The sequence below is a fragment of the Sarcophilus harrisii genome, chromosome 3 (assembly GCF_902635505.1).
Source record: "Sarcophilus harrisii chromosome 3, mSarHar1.11, whole genome shotgun sequence".
NCBI lineage: Eukaryota > Metazoa > Chordata > Mammalia > Dasyuromorphia > Dasyuridae > Sarcophilus > Sarcophilus harrisii.
Window position 1 is genome coordinate 54339905 of NC_045428.1, and position 13904 is coordinate 54353808.

The window sequence follows — 13904 nt, forward strand, 5'->3', positions numbered from 1 at the left end:
AACTAAATGAAACAAACTAATAAATATGATCATTGTAGTTAGTAATGGGGACATGATTGGAGAGGAATAAAATATGAGTTAAAGATCATGTATATTTATTTACTTGTGAATTTTATTGATGTTTAAGGAGAAAAAGGCTATCCAGGAGATCAAGGGGATATTTCCATAGTTTCAAGAAAGGGAGAAAAAGGTGATCTTGGGCCACCTGGTAGATATGGATTCCCAGGAGAAAAAGGTAAGAAAGATAAGTTTATTTACTTCACCTTGGCAAATATCCTAATATTTCTATGCATGGCCAATCAGAGAAATGGAGTTCATAACTATTCTCAAGTGATGTTGGTATTATTGCTGAATCCAGGAGGGCCATGTCTTTATAAAAATAAATGGTCATTAACCAAGTGACATTTTCTTATTGCTATATTTCTCTATTCTTAAAACTTACCTGACAATTTTCTCTCCAAAAATCCATATGCATTTACAGTTTGGGAAATTCAGAACTGGAGTTGATGAGGAGGCATGGGCACTCATTTCACATGTGTCCATCAGTTTCCTTGTCTTGATTCCTTTCATGTACACCTTTTGGAGCTGGTGTTAAAATGAGCAGTTAGCAATTACGTAGACTTTGATGGGTGTGGGTAATTCCTGTGGAAGTCAGTCAAAGGGCCAAATTATCCTTTAGCTTCTGAAGCTTAATATTGCACTGAATGCTTAAGAAGCAGTAGGATGCCAGGCAAAAAAAGACTCTGAAGAGCCTCAGTTCTGCCATTAACAATCAAGTCATTCCATTTTCTTGGGTTTCAATTTTTTTCTGAAAAAATGAGGTGTTTGCTTTTGATCTCCTCAAAAAATGTGAGCTGCAACTGCAAGAGACCTCACAGGTAACCTAGTCCAAGCCTCTCTTTTTACATATGAGAAAATTGAGGCTGCAGGAAGTCAGTCAGTCAACAAGCTTTTGTTGGCTATTCACCATGCTTGGAAGTATATCCCTCTTCATCTCTGTCTTCTTGCTTTCCTGGTTTCCTTCAAGTCCCAACTAAAATCTCACTTTCTCTAGGAAGTCTTTTCCTAACCTCCCGTGTTCTCTTTGTTGATGACCTTTAATTTGTACAACTATATCTTGTTTGTACAACTTTCTCTGTAAGTTGCCTCCCCTACTAGCTTGTGAACTCTGTGATGGCAGTTAAATTTCCTCCCTTTCTTTATATTTTCAGTGCTAAGCACTTGATCAGTATTTGTTGTTTGACTGACTAGGTGATTTTTAAGGTCTCTTCCAGCTCTAATTCTGGTGATGTAGTACTTGAACATTCTAAGTTCCTTGTGTATCTTTAGGAGATAAAGGGAGTCCTGGAATCCCAGGAATAAAAGGATTTCCAGGAAGAGATGGGCTACCTGGATTACAAAGAGGAGAACCTGGCAAGAGTGGACATCCAGGACTTCCAGGCCCCCCAGGCCTCCCAGGACCTCCAGGGCTCAGAGGAATAATTGGTTTCCCAGGTATTCCAGGGGACAAGGTAAGCTCTTCTATGAAATGAGGAAGGAGGAGGGAGAGAATCGGGAATCATTTTATCTGATATATTGGATGAGAGGGACCTATCAGTTCATCAGAAGTTACAGTTAACTCATTTCATCATAGATGTCTCTTATAAACTCTTGCTCCTAAGTTGTGAAAAGGAATGAAAGTATAAATGTAAACTGTAAAACCATTAGAACCAAGAAACCAAGAAAAAAATGTTAAAATGATAAAATCCAGAGCCACAGAGAAGGATTAATTAACTTACAATTATCTGGCAATTCTATTCTAATTCAATTACTCTATTATAGTTTCTGCTAATTATTTTCTAGGTACTGAAGATAGAAATATGCTGAATTCTAGTTTGGTTGAGTATTCAATAATATACCTACTATAATAAACACTGATTTATTTTAGTCATGAGAAGAATCATCTCCTGAGAAGTCAGATAGGATACCATCCCCATCTATTGTCACTACTTTAAAAGGAATTTGAAATTTCCATGTAAGACACAAGGCAGTCAGAGATGCTAAAATCAATAGGCCTTTCCCCCCCCCCCCCACTTGCTTTAACTCCTACAGGGGAAGCTCTTATGACTTACCTTGAGACAAGCAAGGACACTAGAAGAGGAAGAAAAATGTAGCAAAGGAACAATAATGCACTTGGGTCATTGTTACCTGTTACCTGAGAGACAAGGGTATAGGATTATACCTGGATCTCTGAAGAACCAACAGGTTATATCCTAAACTTCTTAGACTTAACCATTAAGGGGAATGGGGCCATCAGTGAGATGATCTTGTCCTCAAGGCAAGAAGAGGAAAGGATAATTGGTTATATTGGAAGCATGGTACCCTGGCTGTTACAAACTGCTTTCCAGAAAGGCTAGATCTTTTTTCCAGGTCAAAATGGGCACATCTGAGTTTTCCTGCAGGGATGCTTTCCAATGTGGTAGAAGACTGAGGTTTTTACAGAGAGGGGTAGAGTCTTTTTAAAGAATATCTGACTGGCTTACCAGTTTTAAGGCCATAATAGGTACAGATTAGCCAGGAAGCTAGATATTTCTAATTAGGTGGATGGGGGATGTCTGTAGAATGGATAAAGAGGGGAAAGAAGATGTCTAAAGTTGATGATCTGCTACAAGCAAGGGTTGACCCAGGAAACCAGAGGTTTACACATTACTACAGGCAGTAACAGTATGTGGCTGGATCATAGTTGCTGAAAGCAGTTGTTGAAATTTTCTAATATTATGTACCAAATCAAGATGTATGAAATTGAGCTAATGTGATTATCTTAAATAAGGGTTTTTTAAACTTTTTGCCCTCATGACCCCTTTTCAACAAGAAAATTTTTACATGACCTTAGGTATATAACTATATAAAATAGATATACAGATCAAACATTTACTGATAATAAGTCATAATTTTGTGATCCCTACATTCAATCAACCTACAGATTAAGAAGCTGTCTTAAATGTAATTTTTATTTTACTTTTTTTCAATTAACAAGCATTTTTTCTCTTCTTTCTATTGAGAAAAGAAAAAAAACCTTACAGCAAATATGTATAGGCAAAGCAAAACAAGTTTCCACATTGACCATGTTCAAAGATGTCTGTCTCATGCTGTTAAGTGGGCAGCAGCCTTTGTCATCAGTACTATAAATAAGAGCTTGATTGATTCATTGTATTGACTGGAGTTCTTAAGGCTTTCAAAGTTACATTTTTGTTAGTTTGTATAAATTATTCTCTTGGTTCTGAACATTTCACTCTTCTTCAGTTGATAAAAATCTTCCCAGGTTTCTTTGGAATCTCTTTTATCATTTTTAAATTCACAACAGAATTCCATTGCATTCATATACATTGATTTGTTCAGCCATACTGCACTTTAGTTCTGATTCTTGCCTTCCATGGTGTAAACAGATATTATAGATATTTTTGTACATGTTAAGTCTTTTTCCTCTTTTGTGGATTTCTTTGGGGTATAAGCTTAGACATGGTAGTACTGAGTCAATGGACTACAGTTTAATGACTTTTTCAATATAGTTCCAAATTAATCAGAATAGGCAGTGAGGAAACCAAACTATCACTCTTTGCAGATGATATGATGGTATACTTAGGGAACCCTAGAGATTCTACAAGAAAGCAATTAGAAATAATCCATAACTTTAGCAAAGTTGCAGGTTATAAAATAAATCCCCATAAATCCTCAGCATTTTTATACATCACCAACAAAATCCAACAGCAAGAGATACAAAGAGAAATTCCATTCAGAATAACTGTCGACAGCATAAAATATTTGGGAATCTATCTACCAAAGGAAAGTCAGGAATTATATGAGCTAAATTACAAAAAACTTTCCACACAAATAAAGTCAGACTTAAACAATTGGAAAAATATCAAGTGCTTCTGGATAGGTCGAGCAAATATAATAAAGATGACAATACTCCCTAAACTAATCTATTTATTTAGTGCTATACCAATCAGACTTCCAAGAAAATATTTTAATGATCTAGAAAAAATAACAACAAAATTCATATGGAATAATAAAAGGTCAAGAATCTCAAAAGAATTAATGAAAAAAAAATCAAATGAAGGTGGACTAGCTGTACCTGACCTAAAACTATATTATAAAGCAGCAGTCACCAAAACCATTTGGTATTGGCTAAGAAATAGATTAGTTGATCAGTGGAACAGGTTAGGTTCACAAGACAGAATAGTCAACTATAGCAATTTAGTGTTTGACAAACCCAAAGATCCTCACTTTTGGGATAAGAATTCATTATTTGACAAAAACTGCTGGGATAACTGGAAATTATTATGGCAGAAATTAGGCATGGACCCACACTTAACACCGTATACCAAGATAAGATCAAAATGGGTCCATGATTTAGACATAAAGAACGAGATTATAAACAAATTGGAGGAACATAGGATAGTTTATCTCTCAGACTTGTGGAAGAGGAAGAAATTTGTGACTAAAGACGAACTAGAGACCATTATTGATCACAAAATAGAAAATTTTGATTACATCAAATTAAAAAGCTTCTGTACAAACAAAACTAATGTAAACAAGATTAGAAGGGAAGCAACAAACTGGGAAAACATCTTCACAGTTAAAGGTTCTGATAAAGGCCTCATTTCCAAAATATATAGAGAGCTGACTCTAATTTATAAGAAACCAAGCCATTCTCCAATTGATAAATGGTCAAAGGATATGAACAGACAATTTTCAGATGATGAAATTAAAATCATTACCACTCATATGAAAGAGTGTTCCAAATCATTATTAATCAGAGAAATGCAAATTAAGACAACTCTGAGATACCACTACACACCTGTCAGATTGGCTAAGATGACAGGAAAAAATAATGATGAGTGTTGGAGGGGATGTGGGAAAACTGGGACACTGATACATTGTTGGTGGAGCTGTGAACAAATCCAGCCATTCTGGAGAGCAATATGGAATTATGCCCAAAAAGTTATCAGACTGTGCATACCCTTTGACCCAGCAGTGTTTCTACTGGGCTTATACCCCAAGGAGATACTAGGGAAGAGAAAGGGACCTGTATGTGCCAAAATGTTTGTGGCAGCCCTGTTTGTAGTGGCTAGAAGCTGGAAACTGAGTGGCTGCCCATCAATTGGAGAATGGTTGGGTAAATTGTGGTATATTATGGGATGTATGGGGTATGTGGGAATGTTATGGAATATTATTGTTCTGTAAGAAATGACCAGCAAGATGAATACAGAGAAGCTTGGAGAGAATTACATGAACTGATGCTAAGTGAAATGAGCAGAACCAAGAGATCATTATATACATCAACAACGATACTGTATGAAGATGCAATTTGATGGAAGCGGATTTCTTTGACAAAGAGACCTAATTCAGTTTCAATTGATCAATGATGGACAGAAGCAGCTACACCCAAAGAAAAAAAAACACTGGGAAATGAATGTAAACTGTATGCATTTTTGTTTTTCTTCCTGGGTTACTTCTACCTTCTGAATCCAATTCTCCCTGTGCAACAAGAAAACTGTTTGGATCTGCACACATACATTGTATCTAGGATATACTAGGACATATTCAACATATATAGGACTGCTTGCCATCTAGGGGAGGGGGTGGAGGGTGGGAGGGAAAAATCGGAACAGAAGTGAGTGCAAGGGATAATGTTGTAAAAAAAAAATTACCCAGGCATGGATTCTGTCAATAAAAAGTTACTATAATAAAAAATATATATATATATAGTTCCAAATTGCTTTCCAGAATGGCCAGACTAATTTACAGCTGCAACAGTGCATTCATGTGCCTGTTTCCCCATAGCCCCTCCAAAATTAATCATTTTTCTTTTTTATCATTTTTGTGAATTTAATAGGTGTTATTCAGAACTGTTTTCATTTTCATTTCTTTGATTATTAGTAGTTGGAACATTTTTTCATATGATTATTGGTAGCTTGGGTTTCTTTCTTTGAAAACTGCCTGGCTGTTCATATCCTTTGACTGTATGTCAATTGGGAAATGACCCTTATATTAATTATCTTTTAAAAAATTCAAAACAGAGACTGAATCAATTTCATGAATTATACACTCATTCTTCCACAAGTTACAAATTAAACTGTGCAAATACACTACTGCTGTACTATATAATTGAATTTAAAGAAAATTTTGATCTTTCAGATCTGCACAAGCTAATTAGATTAATTAACTGGTAACTATATTAAACCTAGCTTTAATTGTTCTAAATCAGACATAATTTCTGCAAAGCATTGCATTTCCACTGATATTATCAGTACAAGAAGTACAAAAGCAAATGGTATCACTGGTGAGTCATTGGTAAAATATTCACCCACTATTCAACTCTAGGCCAATGTAGCAAGAATTTTGGGAAGTTACATGGCATATTAGATAGGGTACTGTTCCTAGAAATGGTAAGGCCTAGATTCAAATTGTTTCTTGATTTTTTTACAAGCTTTGTGAATGAGGGCAAGTCATGTAACCATTCTGTATCTCAGTTTTTTCATTTATGAACATGGAGGATTAAATTCTAAAGTCCCTTCCAGCCAAAAATTTATGAACCTATGAAGTATGAATACTTTTAAGATAATATACCATCTATAAATCTGTCATTATAAATATGCAATATTTATAGGGTTTTTTCTCTTAAAACATAACATTGTAATTTTTTCTATTAGGGTGAGCTGGGCTTACCAGGCTTGCCTGGACTCCCAGGACCTCATGGGACAAGAGGATCTAAAGGTATTTTCTGGGAATAGAACTGCAACATTCATTGGTTTTTCTGCTTCCTTATTTATTTAGATAATTAAGAGATTCTGTATCCTAAAAGTAAAGGAGATTTTAAAAATATATAATTTAGGAGATTCAAATATGAAAGCAAAAAGGCAAGTCCTCTTTTCTCAAATATATTGAATTTAGTGACATGTTAAAAGGTTATTGTATTCTAAGTGGTATTTATAAATTTCATTTATAAACTATACTTCTGGATGTTTGTAAAATAAAAACTACAACTGATAGTTGCCTTGTGGGCCCAATCTCATTAATTCCATCTTTTCTCAACTTATTTCAATTCTTACCCTCCTGGAAGCAGGCTTATCTTCTGTTTCCCCTCCTATCCCCCTTCCTCTTTCCACTATGTGAGATTCTGTGTTTTGTAAAGATTATGTAACTATATGGGATACTCACATGTACACACATATACATACATATGTATATATAATATCTATCTATCTACCAGTGGTAGAATTCATACATGTCAGGTGGGAGGCCAGGGTATTCTCAGGTCCATGAAAATGTCTAAGAGCTCCACTATGATGGACTTTTTCCCTTTTTCTCACTCATTTGAATGTAAGCTCCTAGAGAGCAGGGGCTATGCTATATTTATCTCTGTTCTCATTTCCTTGCACAGAGCTGGGCACAAAGAAGGCATTTAGTAAATGTTTGCTGATTGAGTAAATGAATGAGGAATGAATATGAGTGAATTTGTAAGTGTATCTCTATGTATATATTTATCCCTATGTAAGGATATTGCACAAAGCATGTCTTTGTGAAATCTTTTTGCAAGGATGAAAAGCCATGTTTCCTTGGATAGCTATTTAGATAGAAACTTCTAAAAATGTACCCTGAAATATTTTTAAAAGTACAGATAAATTGCTTATAATTTCATAAACTGGCTTTTGTGTAATAAAAAATAAACTCCTCCCACCCAATTCCAAATAAATGACATTTATTTCATCATCTACAGGAAATCAAGGTGATGATGCAGCAAGTCTGTTTGGGCCACCTGGACCAAAGGGAGATCCGGGTATCCCTGGATGTCCAGGTAAAGATAAAGACTAATTTTCTTCTAGAGGTTGGGGATAAGAAACCACATCCCCATGGGATTTCTATGGATTTATAGTTAGATTCTAAGAAATCCAGCAGCCTTCCCTTTTTATCTCATTTTCTTTTTATCTGATATCCCCAAATTTTCAGCAGTCTTTCCCACCATTTAATGATGTCATAAAGATTTTGTGTCATTACAAATGGGTCTATATTGAATAGAATAGGATATTCTAGTATCACAGAATCTCAGAATTGTCAAGGCCTTTGGAGGTCTTGGAGTCATTAAACAGGATTCTAGTCTTCTACTGAAAGACCTTTGGTGATAAAAGCCCGCTTCTAGATAGCATATTATCCTTTGAAATCTCTCTAATTGTCAAAAAGATTTTATTTTTGGGTTGAATCTAGATTTTTCAGCCCTTTAACATCTATTCATTGCTCCTAATTTGTCTAATCTCTCTTGTAATATTCCTTCAGATTTTTGGGGTCAGCTACAATTGGTCTTAAGTCTTCTAAATAATGAAAATTATGACTTGCCCTTAAATGTCTTTTTGAGATTTATAAAATGGCCTGTGGACTAGGTCAAGTAACTCCCATTTTATTAACGAGGAAATGAAAATTTTCAGTGATTAGGTGATCTGCCTGTGGTTATATGGTGAGTAAATGCAACAACTAAATTCAAACTCATTTAAATCTGGTGCTCTTTTTACTTCTTCATGCCGTTTCTTTATACTGGCCAAACATGCTCAGGTCCTTCAACTTGTCCTATGTCATTGCTTCTAGTATAGCCTGGGTGTGTCACTGATGTAACCCCCAAACACTCCCTTCTCTGTCTCTGGGCTGGTCAACAACTCGATCTGCACTTATTCTGTTAGGTCTAGAATCTTGAAGTGAGGACTGGCCAAGGCCACCCTACAACTCGTATTGTTAGGGTACAGGGGGAAAATAGGAAGACACAAGAACTTGTCGTTGTAATTTCTGAGCCATCGCCAGTGTGCTTTCTATTAACACACAATCGGTCACAACAATACCATTGACTCCTAAATGTGAAACATTTAGTAAATGAGAAAGTAAGAGCAAAATAATTAGAATATATACCAATAGAAGACAAAAGCAGTAGTGAAAGCATCACAGTCTACTACTTTGGTCCTCAAGAAGGCAGGGTAACAACCAATTACCCATCAATCTGGACCACACATTCCCACCAATGCATAGTCTCTAGATACCTTCTCCTATCCCCATCCCCAGACAGAAAACTCTGAAAATGGATAATTCACAAAGGAAAATAATCATATTAAAATGAAAGTTTAAGAAAAATGAGAAGTCAAAGCCAACGGAAATTTATTTCTAATAAAAGAAAGGGAATGAAAGCATCCTACTTATGTTGGCTTAAACTCTTTTACCAGAAAGTAATATGGTCATTCTTTACCTTTGCCCGGAGGAGTAGAGATATGGAGATTTCAAGATAACTCACTGCTTTACTATTATTAACATTTATATTGTTGACCTTTTTATATGTGTGTGCTATCTGGGCAATCATGTTGTAATTTCCTTGAGTTGCTGGGATGCTTACATTTTTTTTTTCTCTATATCCCTTACAATACCTTGCACACAATAGAAGTTCAATAAATGTTTATTAGTTTATTTTGATTGATGGATGAAGTTGCCCTGTAATAAATAGATCCAGACATCAGTAAAACAGGATCTCAGAGAAGCAACAAATGTAACTAGAAATTATAAAAATCATCTAGTTAGAGCTGGAAGGAATCTGAGGATTTTTAATTAAAAATAAATTAGTTGCCTGTGTTATTATCTAATATAAACGAAGAACAAAGGATCTTAGAATTGGAAAACTTTTAGAGATCATTTAATTCTTCCCCTACATTTTATAGATAAAGAAACTGGGCCCTAGAAAGTTTAAATAACTTGCCTCAAACTGAACAGCAAGTTAGTTCTGGTAAAGCTAGGACTAAAACCAGTTCTTTGTTTCAATGGATTCTACTATAAAAAGTGAAAAGATCTTGTAGCAGTTAACTTTTGAGTATTTACTTTAAAGTGTTCCTTTGAATGATTGTGATTCCTTTCATCTTAAAATTAGAGAAAACATTTCAGAACAGAAGAGTGTCTGTGGAGGGGATAAGTTTTTTTTTTTCTTTTCTTCTCAAAATAATAATAATAAGACCACAAAACCAATCAACTCATATTATATACAAAAGAAAAATGCAGCCTATGTATCATCTGCCTCTTGTTTGAGCAACTGTGTATCTTGTGGTCTTTCTTGGCAAAAAACTGATTTAAAAAAAAGATATTAAATGTTCAGTGTTGACAAATGGTCCTATGATCATAATATAAAAGTTTTCAAAATATTTATCAAATCGCTAAGTATTCACATTCCCCGTATCACAGTGATAAAGGATCTGGAAGCAATAAGCAGAGAGATCCAAAAGGATGTTAAGAAATTAGAACATTGGGCTGAATCTAGAAAGGTAAAATTCATCAAGGATAAATGTAAAGTCTTGTCCTTGAGTACAAAGAAAATCTGAATCACTGGAATAAAATCGAGGAAGCCTGGAGAGGCTGTTCTGGAAGTTAGTTTAATCGGGTTGTACCCAATAGGAGTTAGCAGTGGAATATGGTGGCCAAGGGAGCCACTATGATTTTGGGTTGCTTTTAAGGAGGATATATCTTCCAGGAATAGAGAAGGGACAATCTCTCTGTATTCTGCCCTTTTAGAACCTTTTTGACCACAGTTTAAGAAAGATATTAATAAGTTGGAGAGTTGTCCAGAGGAGAGTAACCATGTCACATAAGGATGAATTGAAGGAAATGGGTGGGAACATGACATCTGTCTTCAAGTATTTAAAGGGATTGAAGATATAGATTAAATTAGACTTGTTCTCTTTGACCCCAGAGCAGCACTACCAGTTTAAAAAAAAAAAAAGCAAATTTAGACAAGATGTTGGTAAAGCCTTCATAATAATTAGATCTGTCCCAAAGTGGATGCTTAGAGAAATGCTGAGTTCCCTCTCCTTTGTCTTCAAGCAAAGGTGGGGGGCTGGATGACCACTTATTTGGTATATTATAGCAGGGTTTCCTCTCATGTATGGGTTGGACTCCATGGCTGCTGAGGTCTCTTCCTAGATTCTATGATTCTGAACCTAAAGAATTATGTAGTACCAGTGTTATTTAATATTTTATTAATCTCATACTTTACCATACCCTGATACCTTGAAACTTGACTTCCTTTCTGCCAGACATTGGACCTGAATCTATGATCCCAAGCTAATTTGCAGTTTCAAATGGTTATGTCCATGAAATTTCATAATCTTTCTCCTTGAAACTAAACCAAGGATTTCAGGACTTTATCCAGCATAATAAGCTATGGCAGCTTATTTCTTCCCTATATCAGTGTCTTATATCCAGTGCCTTGGAATCCTACCCTGAATATCATGATATGTAGCTGCTACAAAACGTTTCCACCACTATAGTGTGTCTCCTTCAGTGCTTGTCTTCCTCTACAATCCTCTTATAGCTGAAGGATGAGGAAAGACCACCCCCTCTCCTGAAATGACACTACTGCATGTAATAATAATACAGCATCTTGGAACCAAGTCTCTGGTGAAGGATGTTAAATGCTAACCTGAGAAGCTGATTTTGACCCTAAAAGTAATAGGGATGTAATTTAAAAACTTAGCAGAGAAGTGATATAGTCAGAAGTTTTTCAGGTAGAGGCTGGAAGAATACTTATTGGAGTTAATATAATATTGATGCTTCAGATAATGGTTAGACAATATTTTTAAGGTCCTTTTTGATCATAGGGATTCTAGAGTTATAGCCAAATATTAATATTTTTAATGTAGTCCTTGCCTTACACCCCCAGTCTTTCAGATTTAACAAAATATGGTTGTCAGAGAATTCCAGGCTGCTGAACGTTCTGAATTTTACTACAAAGCCCACATAGAAAGAATATCCTGAATTTGAACTCTTGGTTCCCACCGGCTCATTGAAAGCCAAGCCTTAATTGTAAAAGAATACCACTGTTGTGATTATATAAAACATCATGAACTTGGAAGATGTGACAACTCAGTGGTTTGACACAATCATTCAGTCTAAGTCATCTATCTTTAAGGATATTTTGGAGAACAAGGAGATCCAGGTTTTCCAGGCCCTCCAGGATCTAGTGGACTACCAGGAAGGGAAGGATCTGCTGGATACCCAGGACCTCCAGGATTTCCAGGTAGTTTGAAAACACAATGAGCTGCAAATTGTTGCAAAAAAGTGTGTGTGTGTATGTGTGTGTGTGTAGGAGAACCCCCAAATGATACAGAACATCTTATATTCTACTATCTTCACTTTTCCCTGGTATATATATCATATAGCACTTCAGTGAGTTTCTTCTTGAGTAGTCAAAGAAATGGTAAAAAACAAACCAGTCATGTCTATTCAAATAGAAATGGAGGCCACTGATCTGTATGTGTTGATCCCTTCAGGTCACATGTTGACATAGTTTTTAAATCTAATATGATCTATGTTTTTTAATTTTTTTATTTAAGTATTTTCCAATTATATATTTTAATCTGGTTTGATCCACACAAGTGGCCTATAGACTCATGGTTGACTCCTCTAGTGAAATGTACAATTAACTAAATCATCACTCATGGCTATTATTCTTTACTGAGGATAAAAAATAAAGAGAATTAGGAAGGATAAGCAATAAATGTGATTTTTTTGGAGCTTGCAAGGAATAGTATTGACCAATAAGTTAGCTTTATGTACTTTTTGTGCTTTTACTCACAGAGCATCTGTTTCTGAAAGAAATGCCTCTTTCATTATCAGGTGCTCCAGGGATTCCCGGGCTGAAAGGGTATCCTGGGGAAGCAGGTGACCCAGGGCCTCCAGGGGTCAGAGGCGATCCAGGACCACCAGGGCCCAAGGGAATAAAAGGTAAGTGATAGAGAGTCATGGAAACCTAGGCATTGGGAAAATGATTTCCTGCCTGCTTATCTCCTCCTGCCTGTCCTGCAGAGTTCCTTCTGGAGATGAGCCTGCCTTGAGCCCAAATACCCAGAATAATGAAGGTCTCATCTCATCTTTTGAAATATTTCTTTCTTCTGATACTCAGGCCTAATTTCCATTCTATTTCCTTTTAAAAATCCAAAGAAATTATTTGTTTCCCTATGTGATCTTTAAAGAAGCTGCTGTCTTTTGAGCCTTTGACCAAGTTAACTGTCACTGGCTGTCCTCTAAAATCTGTCCTAGTTACCTTGTGCAGCTTGATGGCACGGTGAATATTATGCTGGACTTGGAGTCAAGAAGAGAGTTCATGTGGCTTCACATAGTCACTAACTGTGGGATTCTAGGCAAATCACTTAACTGCTGCCTCAGTTTCTTTATCTGTAAAATGGGGATAATAATAGCACTTGCTTCCCAGAGATATTGTGAGGATCAAATGAGAATAATTGTAAAGAGGTCCAAATAGTAATTGGTACATAGTAAGTACTTAATAGATGCTTATTTTCTTCCTTTCCCTATGCTATATCCAAAAGCATGCCAGCATGTTACAGATCTATGATTCCTTCTGATTGCACAAAGAGCCACCTTTCAATACCTTAGTCCAGGTGTGCACCTCGGTGTAATGGATTTCAAGTCGGGAGACTTGGACTTGAAGCAGCTCAGCCCCTTAGTACTTGTGTGAGTTTGGATTTCCCCTTTCTGGGTCTCCACTTGCTCACCTGTAAGGTGAGGGGAACAGATGAGAAGACTTCTGAAATCTTATCTAATTGTGAATAGAAAGTTGCCATGTTTGAGGAAGTAGTAAGAGGAAGATTTGAACTCGGGTCTTCTTAACACTCTTGTCCCTTATACTGATTGATCAGATTTTAAAAATTGAATATTTAATCATACAGTATGTATCACGGCACACTCTGAGTGGGCCACAAAGATCAGCGGGAGCTTTAAGTAGCAGCGGGCCAATGTGGTTAGACATTTCTTAGACAATATTTGAAAGTATCAGATTTTTGAGGGGTGAAAAGATGTGTGATTATTGCTGTGTGCTCAGAAGATTA

At 36.0% G+C, this 13904-nt stretch overlaps 1 protein-coding gene across 2 annotated transcripts in view; it reads left to right on the forward strand.

Moving 5' to 3' along the window:
* COL4A4 (collagen type IV alpha 4 chain) overlaps nucleotides 1-13904 on the forward strand; it is a 141228-nt gene that overhangs the window by 94069 nt on the left and 33255 nt on the right. For both annotated transcript variants that reach the window (XM_031957942.1, XM_031957943.1), the window contains exons 32-37: nucleotides 128-235; nucleotides 1330-1511; nucleotides 6696-6759; nucleotides 7763-7840; nucleotides 11969-12076; nucleotides 12676-12783. In XM_031957942.1, the coding sequence (XP_031813802.1) occupies nucleotides 128-235; nucleotides 1330-1511; nucleotides 6696-6759; nucleotides 7763-7840; nucleotides 11969-12076; nucleotides 12676-12783 (648 nt within the window). The remainder of the gene's footprint in view (nucleotides 1-127; nucleotides 236-1329; nucleotides 1512-6695; nucleotides 6760-7762; nucleotides 7841-11968; nucleotides 12077-12675; nucleotides 12784-13904) is intronic.